The 16,685-nt window shown below is 33.3% G+C and overlaps 2 protein-coding genes and 1 long non-coding RNA gene across 3 annotated transcripts; 1 reads left to right on the top strand and 2 right to left on the bottom strand.

Moving 5' to 3' along the window:
• The first annotated feature begins 3,229 nt into the window (after window positions 1–3,229).
• On the top strand, window positions 3,230–4,819 carry LOC105107814 (uncharacterized). The gene is made up of 2 exons (XM_011001865.1): window positions 3,230–3,617; window positions 4,223–4,819. Exons 1-2 carry the CDS (start codon window positions 3,564–3,566, stop codon window positions 4,538–4,540), a joined length of 372 nt encoding a protein of 123 aa, XP_011000167.1. The 5' UTR covers window positions 3,230–3,563; the 3' UTR covers window positions 4,541–4,819.
• Window positions 4,820–5,027: 208 nt separating this feature from the next.
• Window positions 5,028–5,563, bottom strand: LOC105107813 (uncharacterized). The gene is made up of 2 exons (XR_838945.1): window positions 5,463–5,563; window positions 5,028–5,271 (listed from the first exon to the last, which is right to left on the bottom strand). It is a non-coding gene; the product is annotated as an uncharacterized LOC105107813 (long non-coding RNA).
• Window position 5,564: 1 nt separating this feature from the next.
• On the bottom strand, window positions 5,565–10,724 carry LOC105107853 (coatomer subunit delta-like). Its single transcript, XM_011001921.1, has 12 exons — window positions 10,598–10,724; window positions 10,247–10,278; window positions 10,119–10,158; window positions 9,423–9,646; window positions 8,881–9,123; window positions 8,607–8,778; window positions 7,993–8,300; window positions 7,147–7,342; window positions 6,902–7,055; window positions 6,302–6,364; window positions 6,095–6,191; window positions 5,565–5,633 (listed from the first exon to the last, which is right to left on the bottom strand). The coding sequence occupies exons 2-12, from the start codon at window positions 10,247–10,249 to the stop codon at window positions 5,565–5,567; spliced, it is 1,569 nt and encodes a 522-aa protein (XP_011000223.1). The 5' UTR covers window positions 10,250–10,278; window positions 10,598–10,724.
• Window positions 10,725–16,685: the final 5,961 nt, after the last annotated feature.

Genomic DNA, 16,685 nt, shown 5'->3' with positions numbered 1-16,685 from the left:
GTAACCCAATGATTCAGTTGACCCGGTAAAACACAGTCAAAAACCTGATTGTGACATGTTGACTTTTATTTTTTACTAAAATAATGATATTTTAATTCAAAAAAATTGATTCAAATAATTTGATAACTTGATCAAAACCAAAAATCCTGACTTTAAATCGAGCCGGTCTAAAAACTATGCTAAAACTCAAGCTTTATATTTTCATCTAAATTAAAATCCTAGAAAACTATAAAACTCTCATTTCAATCACTAATGGAAACAAAATTTTTGGACCCTGATGTACTTTTTTTCCGCATCATTAATGGTGGAAATCATATTCATTGAGTTGTTTTTATTAATACAAATCCACCGAGACACTAATATCGGAGCTTTCCCTCTTCTTTTCATTTTGACAACTTTCTTTCTTCTCCTTCAACTATCAAGGATCAAAGTGTATTGGAGAGTTATTAGATAAAAAAAAACAAATGAAGTTCTATGAATAAAAAGTAGATTTTGAAAACAATAAGGATCGAAGTGTATAAAAACATGCTTCTTGAACAATACAAATGAAAAAAAGAAAAAGAAAAAGAAAAACCTTGTTATTTTCTTTGTTAATCTCGATCCATGCTCTTCCCTTGTTTTTTTTTTTAACTTAATTCATATATACATTTGTCATGCAAGAACATGCATAATGATACAAAACCCGACACATAAAACTACACAACATAACTTGCAAGGATGGCCTAAACACAAAGAACAAAAAACTTTAGAAACCTAAAAGAAAAAAAGAAAAGAAAAAAGAAGAAGGTAGTGTATAGGGAAGTTAATAGTATACGATGGCCTAAACACAAAGAACAAAAAACTTCAGAAACCTAAAAGAAAAAAAGAGAAGAAAAAAGAAAGTAGTGGATAGGGAAGTTAATAGGATATCTTCTTGAGTGGGTTGAGAGTAATAAACAAAGACTACTATTATAATACTTGTTTGAGTATTTCTCTCATGGATTACAGTTTAATTGTTTTTGCAGGAGCGACTTCGTCATGCCTGATCAACAAGAACATATGTACTGCCGTTATTTTCAACTTTCATCATTATATCCGAATTGCAAATGCTGTGGATAGAACATTACTGCAAATTGTAGTTGAACTAGACATTTATATTATCCCACTTAATTTGTCACTGGATTGGCTGTTACAATCATATCGTTTTTCCAGGGTGTTAAAGGGCAACTTATGCCTGATGATCCTCACACCGAAGTTTCAGAAGAAAGGGATTCCGATGCGAGCCTGGTATCTCATCAAGTTGACGAGATGGATGTAAAAGGAATTGATGGGGACGATGTAGCAATAGCATTGAAATTAAGTTGAGGAAATACAGCATCTCAAAGACCAGCTATTTCAAGTTGAGAAGGAAATGATCAGCGGCCTTAAGAACCAGGTAGCTTCACAAGATTATTTGGTAGCACAAATCCTGATCCAACAGCTATCTCTAGGCGAGAACGAAATGAATATACTTAAGCACCAGATGGATTTTGGGATGATGGATTGCCAAGTTGAAACAATTTTGTTGATTTGAAAAACCCAGAAGAATATTTCAGCAAAGAATTGAAAAACCCAGATGTGAAAGAATATATTTTATCCAAGCGATGGTTAACTGCAGAACCTAGTCAGTAGTCACTACGATGCAGAAGACACAACAGTGCAAGAAGACGAATTTAGCAACAGTGCATGAACTTTTACCTACTATATGTGCTAACAGAGTTGTCAGTCACAGATGGCTTTCCGTGGATTAACTTTTCACCTTCAAAAGCCCATTTGTGCAATAATTTAAGCTCACATCCCCCCCAAATCAACCACCCTTGTTGTTTCACATCCACGTTCACGGAGTTTGAGCAAGCAAGAAGAGCTGCAGAGAATGCAACATAGAGAGAGTGCGGCAGATGAACTAAGGCTAGAACCAAGTGGAAGTTTAGAAGCGAGAACTACAATGGCAGGTTCAAATTCCAGATGGGCCAACATTAAAAAAGGCATGACAACATACCCTGCTAGGATAGATGTGAAAAGCCACAAAAAAACAAAAACCTATCACTGGAGAAGAGAGAGAAGTTTTTGCCTTTGGAATTGAAAAATCCAGATGGGTCTCCATCTCATACTTAAAAAATTGTCGATACCATGAAAAATCGTTGTTTGTTTAGGAGCGCTGGCTTAACCATTTGCAGCCAGAGATGGGTTTCGCTGACTATTGTCCTACCAGTTCCATATTGTGAAATTATGCCCGCTTCCTAATCTGATTTTGGTTTATACTAAATACAGTGAGTGTTTACCCTGTCAATTACTGAAGTCAATTAACAATCATAACCAATATTTTTAAAACCTGATTTAACTTTTTCTAAAGAAAATAATGCTAATTTAATTTATTTTTAAATAGTTTTTTATATTAATATGAATATTCAAATTAATTTATACATACCTCAATTAATTTTATAAGTTCTAAAATTAATAATTTAATAATCATTATATTAATTATAGTACTCAAACCTGATACTGTGGAAAAACAAATCCCTAATTTTATATAAATCTTGAAACTATTAATCTGGTTAATCTATTCAACTTAGTAATCCAAACCTTGTCATCCAGGTGAGGTTCAATAACTCCGGGAGGGGAGCAGGCAACGTGGGATGTGAAGGGGTCGAACTACTGTGCAAGGGAGCCTTCTAAAATTCAATACCAAATTCCATACGGAAAGAGTAAAAATACGAACAGTATGATTTTAGAAACTTTGAATTATTGACTTGCGAAGGACTTGGTTACATATCTCAGTGCCCGTGCCCGGTGACAAATACCGGGTATCTCAGTGCCCGTGCCCGGTGACAAATAGCCGGGTTTTTTTTTTTTTTCTTTTAATAAGGATTAAGAGCAAGCGAACAGTATTTTTTTCAAAATATTTTTTATTTAAAAATATACTAAAATAATATATTTTTAGTTTTTTAAAATTTATTTATAACATCACCACATTAAAACAATAAAAAATTATATCTAATATCAACACATAAAAAAAACTGGAAAAGCAACAATCGGAAGTGCAAAATCAATATATGAGAAGAGATTGGATGATCAGTTGATTAATTACCATGCAAAATGATTAAGTAGTGAATCCATCATCTTACCCAGTGGAAGAAAATGTCATTGTTTTGAATCCTCGTGTAGATCATTAAAAGAAAACAACGATCAAGTGATTCTCTTGACACGGTCACTGCATTTGCCTGGTCCATTCGATTTCTTGACATGTATAGTTGAGTACACGCTTTTACGGAAATTTATTCAGATACGTAAACAGTTATCATTGTTCGTCTGCAATCGCTGAAAACAGTATATATAGGAGGAGCGTTCGAGTGTTCTCTCACCGATATTATCAACAAAAAAAAAAAAGTGGTTCTCTCATGCACCCAGCCGGCTTGGAAAACACAAACCCTAGCTAGATATATAGGTGAATATTGCTTTTAATATCCACGAGTTTGCTTGCTTCTTATAGAGAACAGTTTTGATCATATATAGAGAACAGTACTTTCAATCTCTTATAGAATCCAATGAAGATTATTCAGTGGATTAAAAAGATGTTCCGGAAGTTGCTGGATAAAAAGGTTAGTGTGCAATGAATTACTTTACTTTTGATGCATGGTTCCTTACTTTGTTTTCTATCCAAGAGTTCCATACGTTTTTCATTATAGCATGGTTAGAACTTTTGGGTTGATCCAAGACTGGCGGATTGATCCGTTTATATTCTAAGCTAGAGCTATATATCCAAGAAAAATCAAATCAGAATTGATTCCGCTTAACCCTGCCAATCCAACAAGTCAACCTGCAATCTAAATTTTTAAATATATATATATATATCCAAAATAATATTATTTTTATTAATGTAAATTAACTTGGATTAATCTAACCAGCAAGTAACACTAGACCTGACCGGGAGAGATTCATTTGGTTTTCCAAAATTATCTACATAACTGGTGAGTAGAGCCCAAAAGAAGGTGCTTTCCAAAAGCTTCAATTTGAAGATCTTACACAGTTTGAATGAAGAGAGGGTTGGATGTATTATCAAAGACTATAGTGTTATCAAAATTCAACTTGAAACTATTGTGAACTGTAGCCAACACAGAGGACCAATCCAACTATGGCTTTTGTTATCATTCAAGCCATTGCATGTTGTTGAATTGTTTCTTACATTTATATATTGTTTTTCCAGGTTGTTGAACGGCAAACTAGGCCTGATGATTTTTTGAGAGAGGATCAAGAAGCTTTACTAGAAAGAAATCCCCATGGAGACCTACCATGCCAATGTTGTCTGAAGGAAATGAATGGCCTTAAGGAACAAGCAGCTCACAAAGACAAGGAAATACAGTACTATAAGAAAGCCCTTAGTTATAAAGATCAGGAAATTCGATGGCTTAAGAATATGAATATGCCACAGAATCCACAGGGCAGACCATGTTATCCAGAAGAAGACATACTTGGAGCACATCCATCTCATGGAGAAAACCGTACTCCATCGGGATTAAATTAGTTTTGTAGCCTAATGGACCTCCAATGGAACATACATAGCAGCTCATGTATGTGGAGGTACTTGTGCTCATCTATATACTTGTAAACAAGTATATGTTAGGTCATTATCAGTTATAGTAAAATGTAATTAAAGACAAATGTAATTAGATTTAACATGCTGATTATTGCCATTAAATGATAATTTCGTAGTGACTCATATAAGCTTCAACATTTGAGCGAGAAGAGTATGTGGGGTGTTATGTTTCCTTTAATTTTCATTATCACATCCTGTTTTTTTCATTTTCATTTGGGATAGTTACATTTGCTTAGAAGAAAAATAAAGAGCACCGGTTTAATTAAAAAAATTCCGGTAACCCGGGCCTAGAGTCGAAGATAAATTGGATATTTCTACAATCTAGTAAGCAGAATAGCATTGGGGCAGTTGGAGTAATTATGGGATGGAGACAAATAAATAGAATGACAAATTGATTTAGAGGCATGAGACAGTCTTTAAAGTGTTTAATTTTCTTACACTAAAACGGCGTCTTTGTAATACAATTAAGTCTATAAACTCTTTAAAAAACTAGGTAGAGGAAACGGTGATAACGACTCTGGTTTATATGTTCAACTATCGCTTGTTGGCTGGTAAAGGAAATGGGTAGAGATGGGAAAAAGACCGAGCCAATATCTTCCGAGTATCTACCAGGCATAAAAAACACGCGCGCGCACTCACTTGTATATATTCTTCATCATCTACAAATAATAGAAATAACAATAAGAAAAGAGAAAGTAGCCAGTTTCCATGGAGGTTATTTACACTAACAATAAGAAAAAGAAACTAGACAGAATTAAGTGCATTAGATGCCAGATCAACAATTTCAAAATTGCGAACGTACTCATCAAATTTTATAACAAACACTAAATAGTTCGGAGATAACTCATACTTCGGACATTCAAGCGAAGTATCTATCACTCAGAGTAGCCAGTTTCCATGGAGGTTATTTACACTAACAATAAGAAAAAGAAACTAGACAGAATTAAGTGCATTAGATGATATTACCCCTCTGGGAAAACTTGGGAGGAGCTCCACCTTTCAGGGGCAGGATATTGGCAACCTGCAAAAAGAGAGAGAAAATGAAGCTCGAGGTAAAGATAATTGGAAGTCAGTCTGAAAGAACCAAGCTTTTAATCAGCTTGAATCCCTGATATTACCCACTACACAGTGGAGAGGAACAAGAATAACAAACTGCAGCAACTAGCGGTGACTGTAACTTTATGAGCTGTGGGCGGTAATGTTGATTTCATGCAATGATGATAGCACAATTCATCTTTATGAGCTGTGGGCGGTAATGTTGACTATACAGCTTTATTTTGTATTACATGTGAATTTTATCAATCACGTGCAAGTTTTACATGTGAAGATCTTCAAATGGTTTGAATCAACTTTAATCATTAAAAAGGCCAACAGAGGAAGATAGTTCACAAATTGGAAATGCAACCATTTTCTATACAGGTATAAGTTCATTTATTAATAGTTGTGCTAACAAAATCAAAAAGATTTTTGACAAGAGCAAACCTTTAGCTCACTGTAGGTGCTAGTGGCTGAAAACTGAACAGTAATGGGGAAGAATGCCGATGAGTCTCCTGATGGCACAACAAACTCCATTGATCCACTGTCCACAAAGATTATGGCACGTTATAAGAAACCCTAGAACCAGGTGTATTTTTCAAATATCAAGCACAGGGTCTGAAGTGATAAAGAATCATCCTAACATTTGCTTACCTGCGGTTTGAGTTATCAATGAGAAGAATGGACCATTCTAGGATGGAATTTCTTGCGTCATACCTGCCGGATTGAAAATAATGAATAATATTGAATGGCCACTTTGACTGATATGATGTATACCGTGAAAAGTAGGATAAGAAGAGGATGGCACACATTGGTTATCAGTAGATATCAAATAGCATGCATCAACAACATCAAAAGAATCTTCCAGAAAAATCACGTGATTTCAAAGAATTCCTAGGGGCATGCAGAATCCTAGCACAAAACACTTACAGCTAAGGTGAAAATATCGTATGATTCCTCCCCCTAAGGGCTTCTCACATCTACCCCCCATGTGCCTGAATGGCAATCCTTCTGGCTTTTAATTTAATTCGTGTTGAAATATAATTTTAAGGAACTTCAACAGACATTTCCAAATCAAATTTCTAGATTAACAATTTCATGCATTTCATCTCACTTTAGTAAAAGCCAAATGTTCAGAAAGGAAAGAATAACATCAGAATCAGATAAGATTTCTATTTCCCCCAACATATGGATCTCCACCAAACTAACTTCAACCTGATACACCAATGAAAGATAATGGAGCAAAATTCTTACTTCCATTCCCCATCAATCTGCCTAACATTTGGTGCCTCTCGGAGGGCTGGTAGAGGAACTGCGATCACAACATTTCGTAGATCAAACATTGATGACGCTTCATACTCGATGCTGACATATGTTTCATTTCCAGACTCAGATGGCCAGCAATTGACTGCAATATGCATGAATTAAACATAACATTAGAGCAAACAGCAGAAAGTGTAGTGTGATCAGATAAACTGCCGCTTCAGATTTGTACCCACTTGTCAAGGGCACCATTGACTCATCAACACTTTGCATTCTCCACTTCAAAAGACCAACACCTGCATCCCCAGTTTGACAAACGGGGAAAGGTCTGCTGGGATCCCTCAAGCCCAAAATGTTTTCATTAGCAAATAATTCTTTGTTCACGTTAGGATGTGTCTTGAAAATGACACCTGGGTTCCCCCCAGTTTCAATCTGCAAAACAAAGCAGAAATAATAATGTCAATAAGAACTTGCATAGAAGCTACCACAATAACTTCAAAACCAAAGCCATGTAATGCTACTCAATGCTTGATGCTCTTGCCAAATCAAAATCTAGTTGTTTGTAAATGTTAAGCAGCCACTATTAGACATAGAAACAAACTATTTAAAAGCAATTTATTCATCAGAGGGGACAGTGTGATTTACTATAAATGATCCAACCCTTCAGTAACATCCCACCATGGCCGCAGATGATATAGATCAAATTAGGAAGCCAAACCTAGTTCGATTAAGTTTAAGCATTTCAAATGTTTAGGTAAATTCAAGTTAGGTAAAAAAGAAATAAATTGATGTGGCTGATGTGGAAAGATGAGCATTCAGCTAAGACACAATAGCAAAACTAGGAAAATGGTACAAACCCTTTTGCTCACAAATATGAGATGACAGCAAAGAAATTTCCCAGTGCAAACTTAATAGTGCTCATAGTTTAAAGTCGTGGATGGGAGTCACCTCTCACTTGATGAGACAAAATATTTCTTTTCATAATCATGTAATGGTTTTTCTTTTCAATTTTTTTGTTACCTAAATCATGTGTGTGGGCACACAGACAGAGATTGCAAGAGAGAAAGAGATAGATGACAGACCTGAACTTGGATAAGCCCGTCTTCTTGGTTAAGAATTTGAAGTGATAAATGCCCTTGAACATCAAAGTGACTCATTCCACCATCCCGTTTTAGAGTGACATTGAGTTTCTCCTCAGCAGTCAAAGTGACAGGATCAGTTAGTTTTTGAACAGCTGATGTATACTGGGTTGACTTTGATGGTTGCACATCTTCAACGATCATTTCACCTTCTGCTTTCAAGGATTCCAAAAACTGGTTTGTCCTTTGGGTTTTGCCGAGCTTCATGCCAAGGCCTTTGGGAGGAGCAGTGGCAGATGAAGGTTGACGACCTAGTGATGCCAGACATATTCAATCAAAAGTAAACTCCCCAATAATTGGAACCATATTTTCCAGAGACAATTAAAATAATAATGTTCAAAAATAGGCTGCAGCAAACATAATTAATTAGATGAGGATTTATAACCTTGTTGTTAAAAAATTTCAAACGGTCAAGAAGTTCAAGTGTAAAACATTTTTTCCTAGAAACTTTTAGGAGTTATTACAAATCATACTTACATCTACCAGACAAATCTAATCTGCTAGTTATCAAAATCAGAAGCAACGTCTATAGTTGGCCCAGAAAAGCAGAAACAAACCTTTAGGCTTGCTGGAAAATGAGTCAACATCACTGGTCAATCCAAACCCAGAACCACTTCCAAAACCACCTCCTCCTCCACTGGAAATGCTCATATCATTAAAGCCGCTCTCAATTCTTCCAGAGCCCATTGAAGACATAAAACCTCCTTTATTACCTCTATTCTTTTCAATCTACAAGAGGAAAAAAAAGAGAGAGAAAGAGAGATATTAATAGTGCTGTATACAGGACATAAATCTGCAGGTATTATTTGTGGTGCTATAATAAATAGATACCTTCATTTGGTCAATCTTACTAGCTTCTTCCTTCATTCTACGCTTGGTCTCATCAATCTTATTCTGCAATAGCAGCTTGTGCAATTTCTCTTCATGACTCTCCATCTCACAGTACTGCTTAACCTGGGCAACAGTAACATTTTCCTTGTGCCCAAGAGAGATAACCTCATCAAACGCAAAGATCAGCTCAAAAGCTGTCTGACAAATACCCTCTTCATCAAGAGACATGGTATACTCAGGTACCTAGAAGCAAACTTAAGGAATCAACTTAAAGCCTTTATATGTACATTAATGAAATGAATATCATAGAAATAAAATCATGTTTCAAAGCTTTTAAAATCTAGTATGAATAGTACAAGGAGCCATCAAGCACAAAAACGATAAAGAAACATACCAAACATGAGCATAAACACGTGAAAAAAAGGGGGTAGCCAGGAGCCAACTCAACTCCTTAGCATCCAGTGTAGAGTATAAAACATTTTAATATCCCGTTTTAGGAACATGAAGCTGCCAAAAAAAATAGGCAAATGAAAGAAAGATACCAGTTTAGAGAGCAGCCTCAGAGTGTCCAAATCTTCAAGAATGTTGCTCTGTTTATTCGTAACAAGCAGCAAGTACATAGCCTCTATTGGCTGGTAAACATAACGCACATTCTCAGTCTCAACATAAGTATGCTGCTTTCCAGACCCTACCAACTTGGGAAAAGCAGCAAGGAGACCTTCAATTCTTATCCGAGACATGTCCACAAACTGCCTCGAAACAAGCACTGCAAGTGAACCAACCCAAAAAATATCAAGCAGAGCAACACACAACACAAAAAAGCCTCACTACAACAACACAGTTACTAATATTAATCCCAAATCAAATCAATGGTTAACTAGCTCAACAAATGAAAGAACCTCCAGTACTAACATTGCACCATACACCTGCTCAAATCTCAACATTTATGGGAACCACAGTAAATGCCTCCTGATAGACACAGGACCCACGATGCTCAAATCTGAGCAAAACATATATCTATAATGGTAATTCTCAAGATTTGCACACCTAGTTTATAACCATTAATAAAAATCATTAATAAGGGGTGCGCGATGCTTGACAGATTTACGTGCAATTAAAACAATGAATGTTAATTCAGATTACAATAAAACACACTAAACATTATTAACTTATTGCATTCGAAATTTACGGGAAAAAAAAATTAACAGCAAAAATATTAAACGCAAGAAACTACTCACCTTTACCATTCTTGCTCACTATAGAAGCCGCAAGCACAACCTACATTGAATCAAAACTAGATTTTACCACCGAAATAAATTATTTTAATTCAATAAAAACAAGCAAAAGAGGAGGAAAAAAATCTTACCATCCTGATATAACTGGCACAGAAATTAACACCTACAGAACAGAACCAAAAGAAATTAAATAACAAATTTATCTAATCAAAATATAAATTGCACGGATCTACGAAGAGGCAAATTCAGATCTAACTAAACAGCGAGATCACGAAAGAGGCATGTTTGGTTTCTGACAAAACAAAGGAAAATTACGAATTCATTCAACGATTTAAAATATCAGATCTGGCGGGCAAGCACAAGTAGGATAGTAATAACAAAATCATGAGATCGCGGATTGAAATTCGATGGATTGGCTGAAATTTTATTTTGAGTGAGAGAGATCCGACGGTGGAGATTTGAGAAGGAGAAAATTTAGTTACCTGAATTGGAAGCGGAGAGAGTGTTGTGCGAGAGAAACGGGGTGTTTGTGCTGTGAATAAGAGAGTGACAGGGCGAATGTGAGGAAGACGAAGAAGGAGACGAGGAATGGGGTTTTATTTTATTTATTTATTTAATTAATTAACATAGATGTATAGGTAAGCATTTTCACCTCGATTAATTTTACTGTTTTTCGACTTAACAATTATATAAATATTTAGTAATATTAAAATTTATAAAATTTAAATTAATAAATTTAAGAAAATAAAATTGAGATTACACTAAGTGTAGTTACAATTATTTTTTAATATTTTTTATTAAAAATATATTAAAATAATATTTTTTTTATTTTTAAAAAAATATTTTTAATATTAATATATCAAAATAATTTAAAAACACTAAAAAAATTAATTTAAAATAAAAAATAATTTTTTAAAAAATATTTTTAAAATATAAAAATAAACATAATCTAAATTAAGTTCTCAAGACCTGGTCAACTGAGTTACACCTCTTAGGTTAAGATTTATACCTTTTAAGGTTAAGATATTTTTTATTAAAAATATATTAAAAATAATATTTTTTTATTTTTAAAAATTATTTTTAATATTAATACATTAAAATGATATAAAATACTAAAAGATATTAATTAAAAATAAAAATAAAAAAAATTAATTTTTTAAAAAATATTTTTAAAACACAAAAATAAATATAGTTTAAATTGAGTTTCTTTTAATTTACATGGAAAATTATACTCACTTTCACTAATCTTTCCAACTTTAAAATTAATAACAAGATAAATCTTCAATAATTATCAATAATAACAACTTTATAATTCAAAGATGAAACTAGAAGAAAAACAAACCTTTATTTACAAGCTATTAACACTTACACCTACGGTTAAATTGAGATTTATTTTACAGTGGGTGTCAGGGGATGGATTTTATTGATGACGGATCTTTTCTTAAGAAGAGAGTTCTATTGTAATTGGAATTAGTTTTACCTTATCATAGGTTGATGTTACTGGAGGCCGAGATCTACAGGCATGTTGATTTCATAGTCAGGCCTGGCCCATTTCTGTTCTGTTTATTGAGAATACATGGGCTCTTAGGAGGGTTAATGGGCTTCTAATTATGCTAAAAATAAACATTTAAATTATAGATAAATGTGTAAAAATGTTGTTTAATGAAGGACAATTTGCTTGACTTGGAATATTTTATGACGGAGATATTTTAGACGAGCTTCCGAGTTTTTTAATTTTTAATTTTCCTGTTAAGTCGTTGTAAAGAATTCAAAGTTTTATTTGTCTAGGATTTTTGTTTCCTTCTTTGATTTGGATATTAATGTTTGTCTTCGTTAATATCTTTTAACCTTACCATTTTTTCTTATAAGTAAGTCCTGGGTTCTAGCTATTATGGCATAAATAGAGGAGCAATCTATTTGTATTTTCTTTAGACTACTTCGGTATAATAATTTTAATATAAACTTTCTCAAGTCTTATGCAATACATATCTTTCTTTCAATTTATTGTTTATAAGTATATTGTTTTTAACTTCTATATGCTTTTCTCATTAAGTAATTTATTCGTTTTCTTTATCATTTTATTTACAACTTCATTTATCATCTCTACATGATTATTTAATTTTCTTTCCATGCAATTTAACAATTTTTTTTTTTGTTTTCCAAGTTTCTCGCTAAGTGCAAGCCTTCAATGGTTCAATAACATAATTTTTAATGGTTTAATTATTTAGTGGGTGATTCAATGATAAAAATTTGAAATTCAAAGATTTAATTTTTTTATGATTTTAAATTTAAGTTCTATGATTACTAATGACTTATACAATTATTAATTTTGAAATTTATAAAATTAATTAATATCTATACAAACTAATCCAAACACCATCTATAAAATTAATTATTTAGTAGATGATTAATAGTAAGAGTTTCAGACCTAAAAATTTATTTATTTATTATTTCAGATTCAATTCTTATAATTACTAATATGATAATCACTAAAAATTTATATTATTATTAATTTTAAAACTCATAAAATTAATTTATATCCGTCCAACCTAACCCAACACATATGCAGTAAATATTCTACTCGCTAGATGTTGGCATGGCCTTGATGAGGACAGCTTAGTAAAATTTCTTCTTTGTTTTTGCTTGGAGAAAACGCAAAGGAAACTAACAGCATAGATGTGCTATTACAACAAGACCACCTCAACAATTATTTGGTGAAGCAGACAGATCTTCGAATTGTAGAATTGAGAATCAGCATGAATGACGAGAGAGGGTGCGTGCTTTTTTTCAATATTTTCCCTTGATTTTCCACTCCATCTCTATCTACCTAAACTTTATACATATATACATATATATATACATATACATATATATATATATATATATATATATATATATGTGACTGGCAACCCAAGTTTTGCTGTTGGAATAATGCTGCGAGGACCATGTGAACACTGGAGTGAATAAGTTGAAGTGGACGTAAAACTGATTCGAACAATGATGGTTTTAAAGCAGTTTTCCATGTGATTATTGGCTTTAATATAACTTAATTTAATTATACAAGAAAATTAGCTAACATCATTGGACATTATATCTTATGTTTGATTGTTCAAATTGTTTATAATTAGTATGAGAGATTTAGGTTTAGTAATTCATGTTTAAATTTCCATTCAAATAATTATTTAAAGAAAGAGTATCTTCTTCATTGCAAGTGTTTTAAGAGGAAAAAAACCTTTAATGTAAATTTATGAAGAAAATTATATTTCTAATTATTTTCATGTATGTTTATTAATACAGAGAGATAATCGGTGTTTTTAATAGTCCCTTTATCTTAAACTAGATATTAAACATGCTTACATCGATCGAATGCAGATATTAAGTAGAAGATTATCTTTTCAAATTAATAAATAGGGTTTTAGTATTAATATTGTTATTGAATCACTTAAATGCACATTATCTCATTCATATGGACTCCATCTTACCGCTAATTTATTATTTAAAATTTTAGAACCCAATAAAAGTATAATATATATATATATATATATATATATATATTTCAAACCTAAATTTCAAGTTAATTAAATACCCAAGTCTCATGTCAAGCTGGATCTTGGAAAAGAAGTTTTAATGTCTTCTAGTGAATCCATATTAAATTAATGGGAAATTAATGAAATTTTTTAAAATTCCCACTGCAAAAATATCAAAGGAAATTAATTTGTATTTTCTAGGCCTTGGTCCTAGTAAATCAATATTAATGAAAATATTTAAAATTCCCACTGCAGAAATATCAATGAAGTCTATGACAATATTGTAAATTAATTGAAACGAGGAGGGGTATTGAGGAAGAAAAATCAGACCTAGGTGTCAATCACTTGCGTACAGAACTTCATGATTAAGGTGTTTTAATTTCCATATCTTTTATTTTTGGATGTGATCAAAAGTCAAAACATATTTAATTAAGGGTTTATTTGAAAGAATAGTAGGGTTTTTTTAAAGTATTTTTTATATTAAAATATATAAAAATATTATTTTTTTTATTTTTTTAAAATTATATTTGAGATAAACACATTAAAACAATTCAAAATATATAAAAAATTCATTCTTCATGAAAATAAAATAAAAAATTAAATTTTTTTAAAATATATATTGTTCCCCGTTTCCAAAAACTTATACATTAGCTTTAACATTTTTGCTTTCTTAGCCCTTTTCTATAGCGTTTTCACAGTGCTCCAAAGTACTAGTAGAGGTTAAAATCATTTCAAACGGTTTAGTCTAGTTTAAAAAGTAATCAAATTGAACTAATGTTTTCTTGAAATTTTGGAACCAAACCACATCAATCAGTTAAGTTCGATCCAATTTGGTTTTACATTAATAAAAATCGAATAAATCCAATTTTATTTATAGATCTTCTGGTTAGATTAATTTTTATTAGGATTTTAGTTTATGAAAGAATTTAGTCCAATTTGACTGAACACATTGACGTCCCAATTCTTTCCTCTTGTACTTATCCTTTAATGGTAAGTGGATTAATGACTAATTAGGGACTTGCAGCTATCTAATTGTAACAAAAAAAGGTCATTAGGATTATCTTTACTAATTAACCACACCCACAAGAAACTGGGTTGCTAAGCAAGTTCTGTGCCTAAAGTCAAAGATTAGGTTAAAATCCATGCATGCTGACGAGTTTCAAAATGGTTGGATTTATACAAAATAAAAAATTTCATGGATGTAATGATTATCAACACTGGACCGATGCAAAGCATATGCACTGAGTAATTCCCTAGAAATTTAATAAAAGGCTACTATGTGCAGTGAGCCGAAGGCCAAGTGATGAGCATGAGCGCTCTGATTTTGACATGCTTTTACCATGGATGCATGCACTTCGTCTTTTCCACTGGGAATTGGGCTCAACCTCTTTTCTGGGTTTCCCTGCATAGTTACCATCTTTGTTCGTTCAAACCTTGGACCTTCCCTAATTTGGCAAATTTCACAGGGGCAAGCTTGCATGCATGACAGGCACTAGTGGTTAACAGTCACAATGTGAAGCTAACCACCTTAGTCAAAAATAATGGGAGAAAGTATAGTCATCCTTTTACACCTTAGTCAAAAATGGTGGGAGAAGGTGTAGCCATCTTAGTCAAAAATTGTATACACTAAATTGATGCTATTTGTCTAACCCCTTGTCTTTTGCATGGATGCTTGCCTATAAATAGGCAATGCATCCAAGCATTATATACACACTATAAGAGAGAAAGAAGAGAGGGTGGGAAGAGAGTAATCCCACAAAATTGTGAGGTATTTGTGAGATAGTAAGTGAGGTGTTTTCTCCTAATAATAAAGAGATTTTTGTTGTTCTCCTATTATTAGAGAGAAGTTGTATTCCCACATTACTTAGTAAAATTCTTCTATACTTGCCCGTGGACGTAGCCAAATTGGGTGAACCACGTAAATTCTTGTGTGTCATTTCTCATTTTATCTTGTCCCTTACCTTTTGTCTTATCGGGTTTGCATGCCAGTATCCTAACAGTGGTATCAGAGCCTCCTGGTTGGTGTTATTAATACACAAAATTTATTCATATATACGGTTACTATTCACCTATACAACACTATTCATCCATACGGTATTGTTCACATACGTTGCCGTTGGCGTATATAGAAAGTCAGTGCGGTGATTAAATACAGTCTAGGAAGTTCTGTCTAAGGAGATTGGGTTTTAAGCGGGACCGTTTGTGACCCCTCCAATCTTTCCTGGGAACTTACTTAGTGAAGTATTATTCACACGATACTATTTCTATATACGTTACAAATCTGTGAAACAGTGATAACTGAATAGATCTTGGTGAATACAATGGCAGCAAAGTACGAGATTGAGAGGTTTAATGGGAGCAATTTCTCATTGTGAAAAATGAGAATCAAGGCAATCTTAAGGAAAGACAATTGCTTGGCAGCAATTGGGGATCGGCCCGCGGAGATCACTGATAATGCAAAATGGAATAAGATGGATGGCAATGCTATTGCTAACATACATTTAGCATTAGCCAATGAAGTATTATCAAGTGTGGCGGAGAAGAAAACAGCTAAGGAGATATGGGAGACTCTAACAAAGCTATACGAGTCCAAGTCTTTGCACAATAAGATTTTCTTAAAGCGGAGACTTTATACCCTTCGAATGGCAGAAACCACATCGGTGACTGACCATATCAACACAATAAGAACTCTATTTTCACAACTCACTACATTGGGTCAGCAAATAGAGGAAAATGAACGTGCAGAGCTTCTACTTCAAAGTCTTTCTGATTCGTATGATCAGCTCATTATCAACTTGACAAATAATATCCTCTCAGATTATCTAGTCTTCGATGATGTTGCAGCCGCTATCTTGGAAGAAGAAAATAGGCGCAAAAACAAAGGAGACAGAAACAGTTCAAACCAAGCAGAGGCGTTGTTGGTGTCAAGAGGAAGATCAACGGAGCGTGGCTCTAGTGGGAGTCAAAGGCAAGGGAGGTCCAAATCAAGAAGTAAGAAGACTGTGAAATGCTACAACTGTGGCAAAAAGGGGCACTTCAAAAA

This window comes from Populus euphratica, unplaced genomic scaffold, assembly GCF_000495115.2.
Source record: "Populus euphratica unplaced genomic scaffold, PopEup_1.0 scaffold413.1, whole genome shotgun sequence".
Taxonomy (NCBI): domain Eukaryota; kingdom Viridiplantae; phylum Streptophyta; class Magnoliopsida; order Malpighiales; family Salicaceae; genus Populus; species Populus euphratica.
This window is presented reverse-complemented; position numbering and strand designations above follow the sequence as displayed.

Bases quoted from the DNA above. Each gene is read 5' to 3' on its own strand.
- LOC105107814 (XM_011001865.1), top strand. From the start codon at position 3,564: ATGAAGATTATTCAGTGGATTAAAAAGATGTTCCGGAAGTTGCTGGAT. The intron at 3,618-4,222 runs GTTAGTGTGCAA...TTGTTTTTCCAG, and splicing joins GGAAGTTGCTGGATAAAAAG to GTTGTTGAACGGCAAACTAG.
- LOC105107853 (XM_011001921.1), bottom strand. The intron at 6,192-6,301 runs GTAAGCAAATGT...CTTTGTGGACAG, and splicing joins ATTGATAACTCAAACCGCAG to TGGATCAATGGAGTTTGTTG. The intron at 5,634-6,094 runs GTTTGCTCTTGT...CTCTTTTTGCAG, and splicing joins GCACCTACAGTGAGCTAAAG to GTTGCCAATATCCTGCCCCT.